The 21,749-nt window shown below is 36.4% G+C and overlaps 1 protein-coding gene across 1 annotated transcript; it reads right to left on the bottom strand.

The window, feature by feature from the left end:
- Positions 1-20,221: 20,221 nt before the first annotated feature.
- Positions 20,222-21,091, bottom strand: LOC149794923 (uncharacterized). Its single transcript, XM_089963735.1, has one exon. It carries the CDS (start codon positions 21,089-21,091, stop codon positions 20,222-20,224), a length of 870 nt encoding a protein of 289 aa, XP_089819861.1.
- Positions 21,092-21,749: the final 658 nt, after the last annotated feature.

The following is a 21,749-nucleotide window of genomic DNA, read 5'->3' as shown; positions in this document are numbered from 1 at the left end:
TATATTTTTTCAATTTGCTAATAGTGAAACTGAACCCACAAAAGCTATGTTTTTTTTTGTGAACAACAGGATCTATATGAAGAAACATAGAACACCCGAGGTACTCGCTGGTGACGAATGGTCAGCGAGCTATTTAATTATTTTTCCTAATCATTTCCAAAGCCATTAATCGTTTAAAAGATTGAAAATAAAAATGGAAATCAAAGTATGTCACCAGGTTTGATGTTTAGAATAGATTCTGGCAAATTCCACTCACGTAAAAAGTAGAATTTCTTCATGTACAAATCCAGATGGACTTCGTCAATATATAGTGATGCCGTTTGGTATGAAAATTATCTGTCAGAATTATAGCGTTTATAGAACATGATAACATCTGGGTTAGATAATTTTGACGCTTACAACGATGACGCCACCATCTACAAAGATCATTTGGAAACTATATATAAACTCTGTGATCGAGTCAGTGATGCAAATCTGAAAAGTAATTTAGGTAAAAGTGAGTATTGCTGTATTTGTTGTACACTTTTAGACATATTGTGGTACGCGGTAAAGTCAAACCTGTTACAGGTAAGGTAAAGGCTATCTCTGAATTGGCAGTGCCTATCAGTATAAAGCAACCAATGCGATCTTTGATATGGCTAGATGTTATTGAAAATGTTGCTCAGGTTTTTTTCCATGATTACTGAACATCTAACAAATTTGTTCAGTTAGAAAACCAAGTTTCATTAATATTATTAATATCGAAAAGTTTTTGATAAATTAAAGAATATACATACCGGTTCTTTCAGCTCCAAATTTAAAACTGAATGAAAGATGAAAGCAACGGAAGGGTGGGTGGGGTATTTATTCAATAAGACAAAAATGGTGTGGATAGTCCAGTATGCTATTTTTCTACAACTAATGAAATAAGCACCAGATAAATTATTCCACAGTTGCAAAGGAATATTTGGCATTGATATTACATTTTCAACATGTTGAAGTGTATATTAATTAATTATTGTATTCGCTGATCACAAGATGGAAAACAAAATTACGGAATTCCTGTTATTGAGTTTGATAGTGCAGTAATACAGTATTGACATTAGGCACATCAAGATAGAATATAATCAAATTGCAGATGCATTTTGACGTGTATAGAAGTTCTATAAGCTTTATCTATATTTATATCATTTATAAGACATCTTCCTGTGTCATTGTAATTATTATGTTGTCATCGGTACGTTTGACTAATATGTGAAAGAAAACTTCATTTTAAAAGTCATTCTTTTTTTCTCTTTTTTTGAGGATAGTTGGTATTTGCATATAATTTATTATGTGCCGACGCTCTTTTTCCACGACTGAGGATAGAGCTTGGGGGTATGTATATTTTATTTTGTGTGCTTGACCTTTGTCCCTGACTAAGGATAGAGTTTAGCTGCTTACCTGCTTTTTATCTTCTTTGCAAGTTATAAATATACATTTGCTTTGGTTAGGTCCAAGACTTGTCTTTGCGTTTGACCTTAAAACGTTCTATAAACTAATTTGTTTACAGATTTGGTAATTTTATATTAAGGTGAATACATTTTGTAGACACATATATTGCGACACAGGTCAAGTGATGATGCTTACAAGGCTGAAATCAACAAAATTATTAATTCCTCATTATGATATCAGCCTGAAATCGTGTACTGTTGTGTTGAGATATAATTTGGGAGGAATACTTTATTTAAATTATTCATTGGAATTACAAAGTGCTCATTGACTGTTTGGACTAAAACACTATTTTGGGAGGTTGTAAATTCAGTCAAAGGCATTCTGGATTATATCACCGTGATACATCAAAACGGTTGGCATGTCAACTCCTCTGATGCTATTGTTATATCAGCACGTTCATTATTGGAATTCATTCGGAACGGTGTACATTTTAACGTGTCATAGAACGTTTGGGATTATTATAATTCACAATACTATAGGTCACTTTTAAATTTTCAATTTTCTTCTAGGGAAATGCATTATTTACAGCGTTTTGCTAAGAATTTGGAATTGTTTTCCTGGTATTTTGTTATCGACCGTACAGTCGCAACAAACTATATAAACGAATTTCACTTGACCTAAGAAACAATAGAGGGCTCTTGATGTTGGTTATTTTAGTTAGAAAATTATACTAAATTCATAAGAACGTTTCGGCCTTGAACGTAAATATTAATAAACATTTACTATTTATAATCATAACAAACATCAGAAACGAAAAACATGAAAGCTGTCAGGCAGACGAAAACCCTTTTCTTAACCATGTAAAAAATTCAAGCACGTAAAATAAATTAAACATTCATAACAGTGATAAACCTTAACGTCACATGTTAGCAGCGCGCATGTCCAGATCTTATGTATTTATCATATGTATCTTATGTGTTTATCATATCGGATTGCTTTAGTGGGTAGAGTCAATTGAAGACATTGATAAATATTCAGGCTGGTGAACGAGTAATGATAAAAAAGAACTCAACAATCTAAAAACAACTTTAAGCATGCAAAGTGCCTAGGATAGAGTCTGTACAGAGCGATCATATATGATATGATGGCAGGAAACAGATACCAATTATTAAAACTCTATTCAATGTGAATCGTAAAAAAATAACCATATATATGCAAATTGATATAAGAAATGGCATTTTTGTGACAATATACAAAGGCAGAAAAATGTAAATATTACATGTACCCTGACAGCTACATGGCTGTATGTTTGCTACATTTTTGCACAAACTATTTGAAAACATGTGTATTCTTTTACTTATTATTTATAACCAATCAAAAATGAAAACTTTCGAATACTAAACAGCTAAATACCAAAAGGGATTGAGTTGCATAAGTGGTTTGTTTAACTGTCATGAAGCTATCTTCTCTAATCTGAAATTAAAATCAAAATTGATTTTCGCATTTTTGGAAATAAGGAAGGTTTTTTTTTTTTACCACATTACAATACTTCCTACGTTTGCACTTTTCTTCATTTTAATCTGCAACATAGTTTAAGACCAGGAATCATAAGAGAGAGAGAGAGAGAGAGAGAGAGAGAGAGAGAGAGGTGTCAATTCAAACGATGGAATTGCATGAATCACATTTACATTTGTTAGCGAGATAAAATTGCAATTCAAAATCTAATTGAAAATTCCTTGTGTAGATGATCGAATTTTGTTTCGGATGTAAGATGATACATGTATGCAAATCTTTGTTACATTTAGGATATAACATTGAACTGCTATTCATCCTCGACGAACGCCACAAATAAGAGGCGATCAAGAATCTGACCGAGGCCGAATTCGCAAAAAGGCGCACGCAGAAATAAACTGGATGATCGCCCGAATAAATGACTAGTCCTGTGTGATTGATATCAAGTTGGTTACTTATTCCCTATTCCCGACTGAATATGAAATAAGTAACCAGTAGCCGATTGAATAAGGAATAAGTAACCAGTTATTTATACATGCATGTGGTTACTTATTCCTTATTCACATCCAGTTGGGTATTCATTTTTTTTTTCATTCACAGTTCCATAAGTAATTGGTTATAATTTACTTATTGAAAATTACAAGCCGTTCATGGCATGCATTGGTGTTATTCTAAACCAGTTAGAGAAATAAGAGTGTTCTTTGGTGCCAGCTCTATAAAGCTGACTATAGACAAAGCACGGGAGCACGGACTATGTGGAGGAAGGGGTTAAAGTATTGTTGGGTATACATAATTAGTAATTTCAGATGGGATCAATTAGTTCTGTTAGATGTTTGGGTCTCGTCCTGTTCTTCATGCGCGAAATATTAGTATTTGTATTCGAAAAACTTACTAATGACTCAATGAACTTGAAACCACAAAAACAAAACATACAAGTGTGAAATTGGAGATTTCTCTTATGTGGTCATAATGTGCTAGAGAAACATTATTTCAAGTATCTACGAGTTTAGGAAGCCTACAGTTGACATCGACTATTGTCTTGAAGTCATAGAAACTGGATAAACAAGCATACGGGTAGGTGTATGAAACCCGCTCAGTGTGAGTCAAATCTAATCATACTTAGTACGAATTAAACACGTACCTAAACGACTTTGCAACTGCTCATGGACAGTTTCTATTCAGGAATCTGTCCCAACATAAGGCAAAGTCATTAAAGGAATTTGCTTAACAGATCTCCAGAAAATAGGACTACATAAAGTGGGTGGGGGTGAATAAAATATATGCGGCAAGAAGATATCTTGCTTGTACAGGTGTGCCAATACTTCTCCATTTTAAATTGTTTTGACATGGACTTTTCACTTACATTTTATCTCTAGGGGATAGTGTCGAGCCACGAAAGAAGTCCTGGTGAAACTCATCAAGAGTAATCAGCGAAGCAAGGGGCAACCTATGAGCAACTGGTATGAAAAAGACGCACAATTCGGATCGATTGAATAGATTGTAATTATTGAACTCCTAACTAGAATATATCGATTTCAACGCCGCTCGGAGAATATCTAGTTAGGGATCTCTTCCAACTGTAGGAAAAGTTTAAAGAAAAGTGTCCACCTGATTTCTCGGAGTCCGGAGATTAATAAATGATAGTTTTAAAGTCCATTAGCAGAATACCTCTTCAGTCCATATCTGGTTCCTACAGCTCAACACTAAAATGATCTTTGCAGTTATTATTGTACGATATCTTCTAAGCAGAGATATACTTGACTCCCAAAAGCAGTTTTGTCGGGGTTTGTCTAATGCAAGCGAAGAACTAAGAGGGGCTTTACGGATACCAACAGTATTTAAAACCGTTATAATCTATGAACAGATTGCAGCCAAACTTTGCAATGCTTGAATCCTTACTCGGGGAATTTTTATTTCAACCCATGTTTGACAGTCGGTAAAGAGTAACCAATCCCAACAGTAGGAAAACGTAGAAGAAAATTAGTCGAGACTATTTTGATGAATTCGAGCAGCGGGGGGGGGGGGGGGGGGCCAACCCTACAACTTGTAGGAGGTTTCAAAGGTCGAAATAAACCTTCAAAAAAAAAAGGTTTCAACTAGAAATAAAACCTTCGACTATGTTTGACGAGGAACCTTTGGAGGGGGGGGGGAGAGGTCCTCCTAAGTTAGTCTAAATACGGTTTCGTTGAAAAATTCAATCATGGCGTTTCGATTAAAAAAAAAATGAACCCAAGTCATTGTCGTCGCCCTCCCTGCTGCTGTTAATTAAAAAATTCTGTAATAAATAATGGCTAATATCGGAGAAGCACATTCCGCTAGACTAGCTCGAGAACGATTAGAAGCAATCAAAAAATTTCTACCTGTGAGAGATTCTGTAAGACAAAAATTACAAGCACTTCAGGAAGCTCAAGTTGAATACGCTGCAGGTACAGAACAGTTGTTTAAACCCGTTACAACGGCTACTGAAAAAGCTGCTGCAATTACTGAAAGAGCATTATTGGGAGATATTAAGGATGAGGAGGAAAGAAAAAAAAATGTATTCTTCCAATATTAAAACAGACCGCTGAGCAAGCTGAAAAAATTGCGAGGAGAACTAAGCAAACAAAAAAGATTTTACGAGATCTTCCGACTAATATAGCTGCAGCTCAACCTCAGCCCGGTGAAGAAATACTTGAAGGTATTGAACAAATTCGTACTGAAGTTGCCGGTGTGAAAAAAGAACTTGATAAACCAATAAAGGAAAATGTTAAAATGATTGCAAAATTTAGGGAGAATTTTATCGAAGAAATTAAAACTACTGGAAAAGAAAAATTACCCAGACTAATATTAATTAGTATGTTTACTAAATCTAGTATCTTAAAACCTGGTTTTGAAAAAGTAACTGATGATAATCTTATTAAATATATATATATATATATCGCATAAAATGGAACAAAAAGCAAGCCAGAGATGATGATGATGACTACAGAATTCTTGATGCAAAAGTAAAGAGACTTTATAGAGAGGCTATGGAACAAGCAGAACAACAACAATTCTCTCAGCAGGAACGTTTATATCAACTTCCTCCACCTCTGCAACAGACAGGACAACAATCTTCTTCACCGCAGCAAAACCCTTCACCCCCGCGGCGATTATATACCCGACAACATACTATATCGGGGAGTCCAGTAGAAATAAAACGGATGTTAACAGGGAGGGATGATGATGATCCTCCTGACACTATTGGCAGTGGTTTGGGAAGTGGTTTTATTGACTGTCCTAACAATATCATCAATGATGTATCACGGTTAGAAGTTCTCATAGGAGGAAAGCGAGCTGGAAATAACTCACCAGAAATAATTAATGAAGCAGCTGATATTTGTAGACGATTATTTCAAGGTGGTATTATGGATGCTGGTATCTACCGAGAACTTGTCAATGAACTTGTTGATGACTATCACAGTGACTAATTGTTAGATAAATGAATAATTAAATAAAATGATCATACACGAATCGCATCGTAGGCCAGTTATGGTCAGGGTGGTAAATTCACGATTACCAGTATACGAAATAACTTACGGAGATGGATTAGGTAATGTTGTTCAAGGTTTATTTGCGGAAATGGCTCCCAAAGCAATACCGATCGCAAAACAATTATCAATGAAAGCTATTGACGTTATTCGTGATAAAGCTACTGGTGCTGTTGGTAATCTTGCAAGTAAAGCATTTTTGGCAATCAAGGATAGACTATCACGATTAATACGTAGACCTAAAAAAATTTTACCACCGGTGAAATTACCAAGCACCGAAGTGATGCCTGCAGATGTTAGTAAAGTAATAAATCAAGCTGCAAATGAAAAACTAGCAGAGTTGATAAATCAAGAGGCTGAACAAATAAATACAAGTTTAGTGGCGGGAAGTGGTCTTCGTTTTAGACGATAACTTTTATAATAATATGTTTAAACATCAATCCGACCCAGCGTTCGACATGGATGCACCAGTACCCAAGGACGAATCTGTGCGCAATTTTCAGTATTATTCTTATGAAGCAATATCGCCAAATCAACGAGGACGAATTGAATTGCAAGTTCAAGACACAAGTAGATATTTCTTGCCCGCTGAAGCTTTTATTGAAGTAGCAGGTGAAATTATAAAAACAGTTGATACAGTATACTTGGATCCGGTTAAAATCGGTTTTGTCAATAACGGAATTATGGCCTTGTTCGATAGCGCTGCGTATCTCATTGACGGAAAAAAAATTGAGTCAATCGAGAACAATGTTGATGTGGCTACAACAATAATAGGTTTAGCAAGATATTCTGATGATTATACAAGATCAGCTGGTCCATCAATGATGTTTGCCAAGGATACTTCTGATTTTCCTAACAGTGATCAGTATAATATAATACAACCAAGAAATTCTGCCGATACCGCTAACGCAGATGTGTGGCCGGTGGTTCACGGTTCTAATGCAGAATTTAATTTAGGTTTTCATACACGTAGACAAATGTTAAGCGCTGGTCGTAAAAAAATTTTCGTGTGCCATTTCACTGTCGCATATTTTTGGATTTTGTAGAGATGTCGGAAAGGTAATTTATGGAGTAAAACACACGATTGTGCTTTTTAGAAAAAATGATGATAATGATGCTTTATGGCGACCCATGGGTGACGCTGGTAAAGTAGTGCTAAAAAAAACTTTCGTTGTGGATGCCGGTAATGACTCCATCAATTGCTGAAGAACAGCGACTGCTTTCTTTTATGGATCAAGGTGGTAAAAGGTTGTTATCATGGCTTACAGTAACCACAGATAGTATTCAGAGTAATAATAATGGTTTGTTTACATGGCATATAGCATCACAGCAGGGAATTTCCGCACCGCGACATATTTTCATTGCTCTTCAGGATACTACACGAATACACTCACAAACACATAGTCACATGATATTGATCCACTTGGTGTTACTGATGTTTCTTTAAGAATAAACGGGCATCAAGAACCATCTGAAAATATACAATTAAATTTTGTTAATTATCATGTTGCACGTGTGTATCATCGCTTGACGAAATATCTAGCGCGCGATCTAAATATCGATACTGGTTTGCAAATATCACAATTGGATTTTAGGACACATTATCCAATCTATTACTTTTCACTAGAGCATCTTGATATAGCTAGACAGTCTGTCGTTGATGTGCATTTCAGAGCTCAAGTAAATAGAGGGGCTATAGCTGAGTACAGAGCAATTGCTGTTATACTCAGTGATAAGACAATGTTACTTGAAGGTATTAGTGGTCGAATGAGACTCGTTGATGCACCAGTGGAAAACATATAGTTTTCCAAAAACATGTAGTTTTCAAAAACAATTAAATCAATCGCGTTTATAATAAAAATGTTATATAATCATGTTAATGTTACTTTGACTCCTGGTCAGATAAAGAAATTACAATCGAAAAATGCAAAAGTATGTGAGTGGCGATAACACTAAAAAGCGATCAAATCTCTGGCGGTGGTCCAAATAAACTGTCATTAACTAAAACCCAACTAAAACGTTTCAATAAAGCAAAACAAATAAAAACCGGAATTCAACTTGATTTCGCTCCCAAAGCTATCAAAGATATGATTAAATCAGGTGGTATATTTCCACTTCTCGCAGCAATACCAGCACTGATAGCTGCTGCTGCCCCAGCTGTCGCTAAAGCAGCTGCGTTGGGAGCTGTTGGAACAGCTGCCGGAATGGCATTAAAGAAAGCCACTGGAAAAGGATACCAAAAAAAAGGACGAGGTCTCAGACTTCCAGGAACTCCGCCATCATGGTACCCAAAACGATTCTGAAAACCGCTGGGTTTCTACCAATGTCAAATTTTGATTTACTCGATGCTGCTAAACAATTAAATATAAAACATTTTAAAGGTGTCTTTATGCGAGACCAATTACCACAACAACCAAATAATCCAGAAACCGGAATTATTAATCTTGATAATAGTAACGGTCCAGGAACTCACTGGGTTGCTTACGCGATCCATCCACGTGGAATTATCTATTTCGATTCGTATGGGTTAGCTCCGCCAGTAGAATTCCTGAAATATGTGCAAAGTATTCCAACTCCAGTCTGGTATTCAACGCTACCAACACAAACACTGACCGATCCACCGATATGTGGTCGTGAAGTATTAAATGTTCTCACTGCGATATCAAAATCAACCAAACCACCTCATAAAGTCGTGCATGAGTATACCTCGAGTCGATTTAGATAATCCTTAAGAAAATAATGGTAGATATTTACGGAAGATCTCTTCTCAACAGAAAAATGAAACTCACTGATATAGATTTATCAAAATAAGCAACCAAAGATGAAATTGACAATCTTTTAACGTTAACCGGGATAGACCCAGATGAGGTTGTTATTTTTCAGGACCGATACGGAAAATTAAAAACTAGTAATATCAAATGGAATGATATAGTTCGCAGGGTTCTTGGAGCAGTTCCGGATAACATTTCTGTGTTTACTGACAGTGGAAAAATCAGAGATTCAAGTAAATCGTTTGCACCCATCAGAGATGAAATTACAAAAAGTGTAAGTAATGGCTTAAAAAATACCGGTGACACAATGACAGGCGAACTCAACATGAATGGGAATAAAATAGCAGCTGTAACAACTCCAAAATCGGACAACGATGTTGCAAACAAATTATATGTTGATAACGTAGACAGTAAACTATCCACACTGCGGGCTGAGTATGACGTTCACGTGGGTACTTTTGGAAGATTTCGCAGAAACCATCAAAAAACCGCAGAAGAATTCTTCGGTTCTCCGTACACTGTTGACATAAAACTTTCTGATATCAAAACCAATATTAACACGATCAAACAAACACAGCAAGATATCAAAACCAACATTAACACGATTGAAAAACCACAAGAAGATATTGTAAGTGGAATTCCTGATATCGTTAACAAAACCAGTTTGATTAAATTCCCACCTGGAGTTACTTCTGGTCATTTTAAAAATATAGTATACACGATATCATCTGGATTTGCAACATGGTCTAAACAAAATAATACTATCAAATATACCGCAACAGTTACTGGTGTGTACAGGTTTTCTGTGTTCAGTGCTGCAAAATTTGAGATATTTACAAAATATCCCTGACGACATTCCACTGATAAGTTTTCCGGGGTTGTGACTGTCATATTAAACAAGGGAACCGAAGAAGAATTCATACTAGAAGCAGCCGATAAGAAATTAACCGCAACCTCTTACTGGTGGTGTTTGGAATTCGTAGCTGAAACACCTGAATTGGTCACTGCGTAAGATAATAAATGACGTCCTTAACAGCATCAACAACAACATTAGATGCGCAACAATATAGATACGATGAAGTGCGCGAATGGCAGTCAGAGTTAAAAACCCTTATCGATAAATATAACCTAAAAGTAAAAAAATATAAACGACGAGCAGTTATCTTGGATGCGTTAGTATACTCAGTATCCGCGTTAGTTGCATCTACCGGAGTAGTATTATCAACACTAACACCAGTAACAATCGTAGTAATAATTGTCTCTTTATCAACTGCAATCGCAGGGGTTTTTAATATAATCGCGAAAAAAATATCCTCGTGCACAAGTACAAAATACCACGATTATGTCATGCAACTAAACACAGTCACAACCGCATACTCAAAATTATCGTCGTTGATATCATCAAGCATCGATGATACAATAATATCAGATTCCGAATTCGCATTAATGGTTAAGATATACGAAGACTGCACTCGTTATTTAAAAACAACCAAGAACAATAATGACGGAATTACTTCATCAAGCTCTGCTCGAAATAGTCGAAAATACAAAACCCGAGAGAATTTCGATGATAACGGTAACTTCGACTAACCCTGAATTTAGTATTAATTTTCCAACTGCAATTCCCGTAAAAGAAATTGCACTAGCTCAATTAAGAGTATATCACAGTTGGCCCAATATCAGATCAAAATCGTTTGGTGGATTACCAGCGAATAATTCGTTTGTGTTTGCACATAAAAATAAACCCGATGGTACTCCTGACTGGGAGGTCATTGGAATACCAACGGGATCTTATCAAATCGAAGAAATCAATGAGGAATTACAACGTCGAATAAAAAATATCACAGGAAAAGAATCCAAGATTAAAATAACTGCTCATGAACCCACCATGTCTTCTGCTATCGAAATAAGCACTCCAGATTATGCTGTGGATATGTATTAGAGTTCGATCAGAACAGTATTTGGATGGCCTGAAAACCCACCACCATCACCACCAATACCACCAGAACCGAAAAGTCAAGTGATCTAACCACTGCGCCACCGATCGCAATCTGAAAATATAAGATTTAATAAACATCATATAGGTAACTTGACAGAGCTTGGTAGTTGTTCTGAATAATTTTAAGTTCTGAATTAAATTTTAAACTCTGAACTAGATTTTAAGTTCTGAATTAGATTTTAAATTCTGATTTTGTGAAAATAACGTTTATTTGTACTGACAATCCAAACGCGGAAGTGTCGCTAGCTAGTGTGTATTTACAAATGGCCGTATACGTAGTTCTACTCGCCGCGGGATAATAATACACCTTTACAGGTAATGTGTTATGCAATCTCCCTGACAAAATATTTTACCTGGACTGACAATCGCAAGGTGAAAATAGACTGTTGTTACAATTGGCTGTGTAAAAAAAATATATATATCTCTAGTTTTGTTCGCTAGATTTACATGTAGTGACCTTGATTCGAGATAACTGCGTCATTGACTTTTACACAGTCGCTACAGAGTTATCTGTATCCACATAACGAAACGAAATCCAGCTATTAAATTTATATGAAAAAGTTAAGTTGATTATCTTATCTGCAACAAATTTAACTGACATCCGGTGAATACCGAAATACTTGCTAGCTGCATGCATCGAATGAAATATTTTTTCTTCGTTTGTATTTAGATTTATAGATACAACGGTTTTGGCACTTTTATCGTGACGTCCAGTGTTTGCAAATTTGCAATTCTCGCTCTGCGTGACTAATCTCAGATTAGATAAATTATTATTAAGTTTATTTTTATCTATGTGATCAATCACAAGATAATCTTCGATCTCTCCATTAAATACCTCGAATACAAAACGATGACAGAGATAACCTTTATTCCCAGCTTTGAACATTAGATAACCAGCATTAGTAACAGAACCAACTGGTTTTTTCAATCTGCAATTTCTAACTATTCCATTATGATTCGCTTCGTAATTCTTGATGATAGGGTGTCGGACAAATTCTTGGTTCATTATAATAACGTCATTTTTCTAATTTATATTTGTCTGAGAACTTAGTTATATAATCGCGCTCACATTTTAATATGTCATCTTTATTTTTTTTTGTTATAATATCTTTTAAGTTCGCGGTATCGCTTACCCCCGTAGTTTGCGCATAATTGTGTTTTTCCTCTGACCTCAATACCACATTTTAGACATGGTATTGGTCCTGACTTTCCTTTTTTAGTACTTTGGAGATGCTCTCCGCAGAATTCTTTTTTGCATGATTTGTTACAGACAGTCACAGATCCCACTCTGAACCACATACAATGGTTCATTATATTATAATATTTTTTCTTATTTAAATATTTGCTTTAAATATAATATGGAAGGATTTAAGAGATTATCTGCAATGAAGTTCAGAAAAGCTTCTAGATTTGATCTTGACAGACTAACCCCTGATTCGCGAAGGCGAGCATTAACTGATCTGTTTAATATTATCAGAGATGCCAAAAACGAATTTCGTAAAGATGGAGCATCTCACGTGTGGTCCACATTTAAAATTATACCCAACACTGACTTTGTCAACAAAATCAAAGACGCTATAATGAATGATGCACGATAGAAAACAATCATCGATTATCTTGATATTTATCAAGGCAATAAGAAATACTATTTCAGAATAAAGTTTATTGTGCGCACGGATGATGATACTTGGATTATTCGTGATAAACGTGATCCTGTCCTTGCGAGTGGAAAAATCGCTCTGTTAAGTAAAGATTCCAAACCAGGAATACTGACCGGAATTGACAAACCATATTACGCTCGAGCGTATCCTGTAACAGGGGTTATTTATGGAATTTATCCGATAAAAAAAAACTAACATTAATAAACTTACCCAAATGAGATTTTCATCCTTGACTTTAAATTGTGTAGCCGAGCTAGTAATAGAACATTTTACAAATGCGAAGCGCGGAAACGGTTTAACTGATAAAAGTCATGAAAAAATAAACAACTGGGCTGAATTAGTTAAAGATACAGGAGCGTCAATAAAAGATGTGACTGAGTTAGAAAAAAATATTAAGATTTCCTATCACCGTAACAACGATCACGGGAGAGATTTTATATAAATCAAAATATAATCGAAATGGAGCACCAATTTAAATTATTGACCATAATTCTCACGCTTGAACTAATGCAGTCACAATATTTCCATGAAATCGTGTTGTGAGATATTACTCGTCAGATAGTATTTGGGGCGGAATATTTGATGATATTAGCCAAATAAGTAAAAACGACCCTGTGTCAGTGTGGTTATTTAAAAGCTCCGAAGAAGGTGAGTATGATCAATTTGTAAGACCTAACGGTGAATTATATCGTAAAGAATCTCTCCACGAAGAAATGAGAAAACTTGCACAGAGATATTCAGACAATACTGAGCAGTTATTAACTAATTGTTTTACAGCTCCGTCAATTGCTGCTCATGCCGCTCGAGAAAGAAATTCCTGGAGACCAACACACGTTGAATTTCATGAAGATATCCAAAATAGTTGTATCGAATACGGACACGGCGGTTTGTGGAACACTCAGTATAATATCAGTGAAATGATTTCTGTAGACATGACTGCGTGTTATCTTGGAAGTTTTCTTGGGATGGGTGAGTGTGCTGGATATTTTACGAGGTTTGGTCATCCTTGTCATGAGATGGTCAGAGTATCAATTAATGGTCCATTATCTGATTTTAATCTGACAGGATTTACTCGTGTAACGTCGTTTGAATTCACTATAAATCTTCATCCGATTTGTTATGTTTGGTTTGGCAGACACTTCTCGGAGAAACGTTGGGCACCAATAGTATTATTACGATATATGCTTGACAGTAAAATACTGATATCGTTGACGGTCAGTGAAGCAATTATATCATACAGAAAACAAACTTCATTTTGGTTACCAACACCGGAGTGTATCAGTCTCGAAGACTGCAGACAGGAGTATCCAAATTTATCTGAGGATGTTATGGTTGATATTCTTAAATATAAACTCAACCACAGTGAAAAAACCGCAAAAGATCTCGGGAGAAGAATAATCGGTAAATTTACTCAAGGTGGTGCATATGATCATAAACGACATCATTCACGACTGATTATGGATGAAGCTGAATTGGATTTTATAATTGCTGATACCACTGCGAGAGATATACTTTGCAATCGAGAAGATGCTTACTTATCTGACGGAACAAAATTGGGTACTATTGTTAGTTATATCGAAGGAGAATCCCCTCAGTATACTCATTTAAGATCTTCGATGCTCGCTTATGTTTCTATAAATTTATTATCGATGATAAATAGATTTCCTGATACTGCAGTTAGAGTCGCTACAGATTCATTTTATATCGATAAAAAGTATTCAGAATTATTAACTCGTTTCATAAGCAATGATGAATCATGGAGTTCATGGAGAATAAAAAAAGAAATGTTACATGGTTATTGTGAATCCGCTGAGGTTGAGATTAAAGATAGTTATTATAAAACAATTATCAGAAATGTCGAGTGCACCAAGTACGATCCCGTATCCAGACACAAAACTGTTTATTTAAACGGAGCGGGAGGGTCTGGTAAGACCACTCGAGTAATCAAATTATTTCATGGAAAATTTTCAGATATAATTGTACTAACACCAACACACAGACTTGCCAGGGAAATGAAACAACGAGGAGTTAATTCTATTACTTATCATAGCTTTTTCAAATACAGCGGAGGTATGTGGACTCCAGATCGAATGGGAGAGAAATATATTCCAAAGGTTATTATCTGGGATGAAATATGCACGGTACCTTTAGAAACATTACAAATATTTCTCGATTGGTTATTAACAAAAAATACTGCAGTGGTCATGTGCGGTGATCACGGTCAACCACCTCCGTTTGTTGGACCATCTCCACACAATTGGTTAAAGAATTTTGTGGATTATTACGAAGTAGTGAATGATGATCATAGATCTCTCGATGCAGAAGTAAAAGAATTTAAAACATTAACCAGACTGCAACCGAATAAAATTCAGTGTGAAATTATGCGCGAGGTGATTTCAGAAACTTCTTTGAACGACTTTTGGAAAACATGGAAACCAAACGATTTGATAGTAGCAAGTAGAAAGATAGAGACACACTTCAACGGCAGTTATTTCAGTTACACAAGAAAAAATTCCCAACACTACCAGTGCCATTGTGTTATAGACCAGCTGATACGCGGTTACAAAATAGTGATATTGATATTCCTAGACAAACCGAGAAACAGAATTTAGTATTAAATGATATTGTTACAGTGGATATCAATGTTGTTGAAGATGCACTAAAAATAAACAAATCCCCGTGGACGCTAGGATACGCAATGACAATTCATTCATCTCAAGGACTAACTATCTCTGATACAGTTGTTTGGATTATTGATGATCGTATCGAGTGGTCAAATTTAGTTTATTTGGCTGTATCCAGAGTCAGACGAATATCTCAACTGCGAAGGATTATCTTGGAAGAGTCAGTAGCTGATGAAATTAATAATGAAAATAACAGTGATGTCATCAGAAAAAAATTAGCTGGTTACAAACAGAATGACAAAAAAATAATCGCAAATTTGACCTCGATGTTGAATTTATTAACGCATTAAAACAACAGCAGAATAATCACTGTGCGAGTTGTAATTGTATAATGTTATGGCAGTATTCGGATAAACATTCAAGACAATTTACTGTAGATAGAAAAGATAATCGTCTTGGTCATACACGAGAAAATGTGATGCTGACCTGTCTTGAATGTAATCGAAGTCGGGGTGCTAGTTAAGTGATTTAGGTGTTAATGGTGTATCCTCGGGAATTACTTGTAATTGTTCACGTGTGAATCCACGTTGACGAGCAGTGGAATCCAACCTGTAGATGGCTGGTCTACCAGTAGATCTAGTTATATTAGCTATCTTGTGTGTAGTGATACTCCAGATAGGATCAGTCGCTCTTTTTTTACCCTTTTCAAGTTCACCTGGTTCATATAAATATCTCACAGTAACATCACCCAGTATTGGTTGTGCTGTAAAATCACGTCGTACGGGTATATGTTTTTTAGTAATTGCGTTAATAGGTTTCGTGTTGGTTGTTCGAGTTATCTCGTTATTTAATGCAGCTATCACACTTGGTAATCTTGCAACCCATTCACGAGATCTTTTATCTTGAATGAATTCCTTCGCGTATTGATATCCAAATAACCGCTCAGCAAGTGTTCGATTAAATCGCTCAACAATTGCCTGATCACGGTAAATTTCAGTATGCCCTCGTCGTATTTTGACGTTATGTTGTTTCATCAGTGATGATACTGTACCCTGAAATTCTTTGCCAGGATCAACTTGTAGTAGATTTGGCCATCGTAGAGGTCCTCGTTGATAAATTCGCTCAAAAGCACTGGCTACTTCAGATGCTGTTTTAGTCGTTAAAGGCTTGGCATCTTTGTATCTACTTGCAACATCAACTACAGTCAACGCGTATTTGTATGTATTTTGACGTCTTCGGATTTTAATAGTATCGTGTGGCAGAAATAATATCTCTGCTTGATGAACTTCATTTGGTACACTAACATTAAAATGCGCAAAGTGAATTTGTTTAGGCGGTGGTAGATAAATTTGCCATATTGCCTGTTTAGATAACCAATTTTTAGCAGTATCGCGCGTAACTTTTGCTGCTTCAGCGAGTTTACTAATCGCTGCGCTACCCCTCCAGTATCCTCTTGGGGAATAATAAATCGACTCCATTATAATTAATTACCAGCACCTAGCGCTAATTCACCTTTCATCGCAGATTTTATTAACCAACTAGCTAATTTTTCCTTGAAAGATTTATCAGTGATGGAATTTAATGCGTGAATTAATTTCACATCTGCTAGATGCCTATCTTGTAGATTTTTACTTTTATAAGCTACATCATGCATGACATGCTTTATCAATAGCATTTATCGGATACTCACCTGGTTTGGGTTAATCTTGGTCATCAAGTCTGATATCAAGTCGGGTTCCAGGGCCGCAGTAACTATATCCTGGAAGATGTTTTTCTCCTGGGTATTTAGCCCACGGAGTACCGGGTAATTTTGTTAATTTTGCTGCAATATCACCTCCGTGTTGCTTTTTTTTTTTTACTTGATTTTAACTTACCACCTGACGGAGTCAGGGAGATAAATTTAAATTTCTTTGTACCGCATCGCTCACACTTACCCGTAACCGCAGATTTTTTTATTTTTTGTTGTAATAGTTGTTAAATCACTTGTCGGTGTGCGCGCCCTACATTTCACACAATATAAATTCATATTATTTTTATATATTATTCTAATGGAAATCACTGACTTTTCTGCTACAAAACGACGAGAACCAATTAAACATCACGCAGCTTTACCAAATTCGGTTCGTATAATAATTATAGGTCCTTCTGGGAGTGGTAAAACGCAGTTGTTACTTAATTTAATTATGAAATGGATGAAGTGGGACAAATTGTATTCGATAGCACCATCTGCTGACGATCAGCGTTGTTATGATGTGATAAAAGATTTTAATAAAAGTGCAAAATTGATAAGTGAAGATGGAGAGGATGTGGTGGAATTTATCACTGACATTAATGAAGCGCCAAGTATCGATTCTATTGATGGGTCAATTAATAATTTAGTGGTTTACGATGATGTTATGCTGGATAAACAATCAAATCCTGCTCGGATATTTTCACGAGGCAGACACAAAAACACGGATGTCATTTATGTAACCCAGCGGTATACACAAATTCCTAAAGTGATCAGGGATAACTAATATTTTGGCTGTTTTTAATAGAGTGGATACTCACACACTGAGAAATATACATCAAACCTGGTGTAGTGGTGATATGTATATAAATAAATTTAAAAATTTCTTTAGTCGTGCTAAAATAAACCCGCACGGATTTGTAACGATAAACTTACATGATCCTCGAACACGATATCGAATTGGGTTAGATAAAATGTTTTAATTAACAGCAGCAGGGACGGCGACGACAACGACTTGGGTTCATTTTTTTTTTTAATCGAAACGCCATGAATGAATTTTTCAACTTAGAAACCGTATTTAGACTAACTTAGGAGGACCTCCCAATAGGTTTTTCCCTCCAAAGGTTCCTCTTCAAACATAGTCGACGGTTCTATTTCTAGTTGAAACCTTTTTTTAAAGGAAAGTTTATTTCGACCTTTGGAACCTCCTACATTTTGTAGGGTTCGCCGTCCCTGCTGCTATTCGCGGTTAGATGAAAGAGGTCGAGCACAACACATGCGATCAGAATAGTATGGCAGATGGGGGCAAAACGCCATATTTAACAACTTTTGGTAATTTATGGCATGAGTGACATGATTGTGTTGGCAATTGGACAATTATTTTACATTTTCGTAACGTCTGACACAATGGAATGATGTTTCCTTACAACAAAACAACTATTTACGAGAAAAATGAAAAATGGTAAAACTTTATAAAGGGGCATTTTGCCCCTATGGTGGGGCAACACGCCCCCTCCGGGGCATTTTGCTCTACAATGCATTCGACATCTGTCAAAGTCTGTAAAACTACAGGGATACTATTGAACTATCAAAATCAAGTATTATTCCTATATGGACATTTTATATATGGCAAAGACGATAAAACTACAAACTGCTGCATCATTCAAACTAACAACAATGCGGATAAGCAAACAGCTACAACAATGTTCAAATTTAAATAGTCCCTAATTTCCACCGTTAATAAAGAAAAAGACAAAGCCCAAATGTCGTAAATGTTCCTGGTAAATTCTTTATTACTCACACTTAGCACAGCAAAATTGCATATTGATTGTGGTGCCACAGGATTCATGGCACCAATTGGAACATTCCTTGCACTGCGACCAGGAATCTTCTTTTAAGGTATCATCACTTCCTCCATATTTAAATTCGCAATTTCCACAAATGTTGTCTTTAGTATGTGTTGTCTGCTGACAAGGCAAGATCATGTTTAGCAACTGACTTTGGACCCAAAGCCTTTTTTCCTTTCTCATGGCCCTCTATACAAGTTGTTTTCATAATCCTTGATGGTTTTCTACCTATTTTTTTTTTTTGGTCCTCTCTGCATGTCTGCATCTTTTTCTTCTGCATTTTTTTCTGTTTTGAAACTTTGGTTTCATTCAGTTTGCTCCCACTTGCCTGTACAGTCCTATCACATTTGCCTTTTGTATTTGTTATCATCATTCTTTGCTTTTCAATAAGCATCTTTTTATTCGGTGATGACGTTAATTTCATGGCTGATTCTGCCTTTCGCTTTCTTGTGTGCTGACTGGATATTCTAGTCTTTGTTGAAAGTTTAAGCAATATGTTCATAAATGCTGAATCTTCTGCATTTGTTCATTGGTTATGAGATACCCACAGGTAACACTTTCCGTTCTTCCGGTAGCTTCGTCAAACATGTTCCGATTGCCTGTCTCCTTGACGGTGATGGCAGAGTGATGTGTTTGTTGATTATCAGGTGACTGAGTATAAACTGTTTTGTCTGTCACTGGATTACTCGACCCATCCAAAGTGGCTGTAGAACAAACAGTTAGCAGAAATTCAATCTTTATGCTTGGTTCAGTCAATGGTTTTGCATTGTCAGAAGTGATCATAACGTTACTAAGCGATTGATCATCAACTGACCCATTTCCCTCATTCGATGTTTCTTATCACCTGCCCCACCTGCAATAACTATAGGAATAACAACTGATTGTTTGTCAGCTGTCTTGTTCTCTTATACAGATGTTTCTGCATCACCCGACCCATCCGACATGTATATGCAGCCAGTAAACAACAGGTGATCAGCTGTCTCATTGATTCAATCAGCTGTGATGACAAAAGTTATGCCTGTTGACATGCATTAGGCCAATCTGATAGTGGCTGAGGTTCATCAGTTACCACAGAAGGAGCGAAATCGTTATCTGTGAACTTATTTGGATTAAAAGGTCAAAGTTCGCAGGCTTCAAAACTAGTGACAGCTTTTTGTTAACTGGCAGATCGGTTAAATGCTGCAGAATTTTGTTTAGAAGCTTCAAGCGCACTTATTCGTTTTCCTGGATTGCTTGTCATCCAGTTTCCAGACACCAAATTGAAAGCACGTTTTAGTGCCTTGAAAAACGTGACATGAAGAGGCTGGAGCCGATTGGTGCAATGGGGAGGAAAGGTTATCAACACAATCCCTTTCTCGCGTGCATAGTAAACAGCTTCCAACGTTTTATGGCTATGGTGTCCATCAAGAAGAAGAAGAAGAATGTGTGGAGAGTCTTTCGTAGATTTCACAAAACAATGAAACGTTCTAGCCATTGCAAGAAAATATGACTGTCCACCCACTTGGGCTACACAAGCCCAATGTTCAAACTGGTGTGGTGCGCCAATCATCAGTGATGGAACCAGTCGTTTACGTGGGTAGATAAATGCTGTCGGTGCAAAGGTACCGGCCGCATTCAGGACACGTATTACAGTAATAGTTTGACCACGTTCACCGCTTGTAACTTTACCAACTGATCTAACAACTTTCGATGCAATGATGTTTACTGGCTTGCGGACAGTACTAATGCCTGTTTCATCCATGTTCCATATTCTGAGACCATCAGCAAGTGTTGCGTCAAGAGATTCATTATATACTTGGTAAAAATTGACTACATGTGGCCGGTTAAAGCCAACGGCTTTGCTGACACTGGTTGCCTCTGGAGCTTTAATGGCTAGATTCGGATGCCTTTTCATAAAGCTTTTCAGACAATCAATACCTGCTGCAATGCCTTGAAATGCATGGTTTCTAATATTCAGATGAACTGCTAAGCCGTATGCCAAACGCAGTACGTCAGTAGAGGTATGTCCAAATAATGCCTTTACCATGGTCCGGATGTGCTCAACTAGAAGTAACCCCCCCCCCCCCCAATCAGGCTAGAAAACAGTAGTCTAACTTCCCAGCTTTGACACTCCAGGTTGCGAAACCTTCAAATCTCTTTGTCTGCACAAAGTTTTAGCTGGAATTCCATAATTCATGGCAACAGCTTTTAGTGAAGTTCCATAATGAATTGCTTCAAGAGCAGCTTATGAGCTAGTGTCCCACAATTTTCTCGATCAGTTCTCCTTCTATAAGTTCGCACCATCTGCAAAAAGGTATAGAATAATTTTAGGCATATGACGGTTAGTTAAAAACTGTACAACATTTAAACAGTTATGGGGCAAAACGCCCCCTGCAGGGGGCGTTTTGCCATTATCGTACAACATTGACAATTTAACAATAGGCGGAATTAACAACTGCTGCGAATCATGAAATATTTTACACAATGTATCTCTATACTATGTTGTTAAAAAAAAAATACTTACCCTGTTTTCTTTAGGTAGTGCCAGTCAAAATTACTGCAAACAAATGGATTGAACACTTTTACAGGAAGATGGCAGAAAATTATTATTCTTGCATAAAAGCCATTCGTGCTGCTGCATCCAACACTGGCCGCCATTCTCAAGGTCTGTGTAACCTGGGCAAGCGTGCTGTATAAAGACCAGT

This window comes from Sinohyriopsis cumingii, chromosome 7 (assembly GCF_028554795.1).
Source record: "Sinohyriopsis cumingii isolate HCF-2022 chromosome 7, ASM2855479v2, whole genome shotgun sequence".
In the NCBI taxonomy this organism is placed as follows: domain Eukaryota; kingdom Metazoa; phylum Mollusca; class Bivalvia; order Unionida; family Unionidae; genus Sinohyriopsis; species Sinohyriopsis cumingii.
Note: the sequence above shows the minus strand (reverse complement) of the source record. Positions and strands in the feature narration are given on the sequence as shown.

Bases quoted from the DNA above. Each gene is read 5' to 3' on its own strand.
- LOC149794923 (XM_089963735.1), bottom strand. From the start codon at position 21,091: ATGGTAAAGGCATTATTTGGACATACCTCTACTGACGTACTGCGTTTG.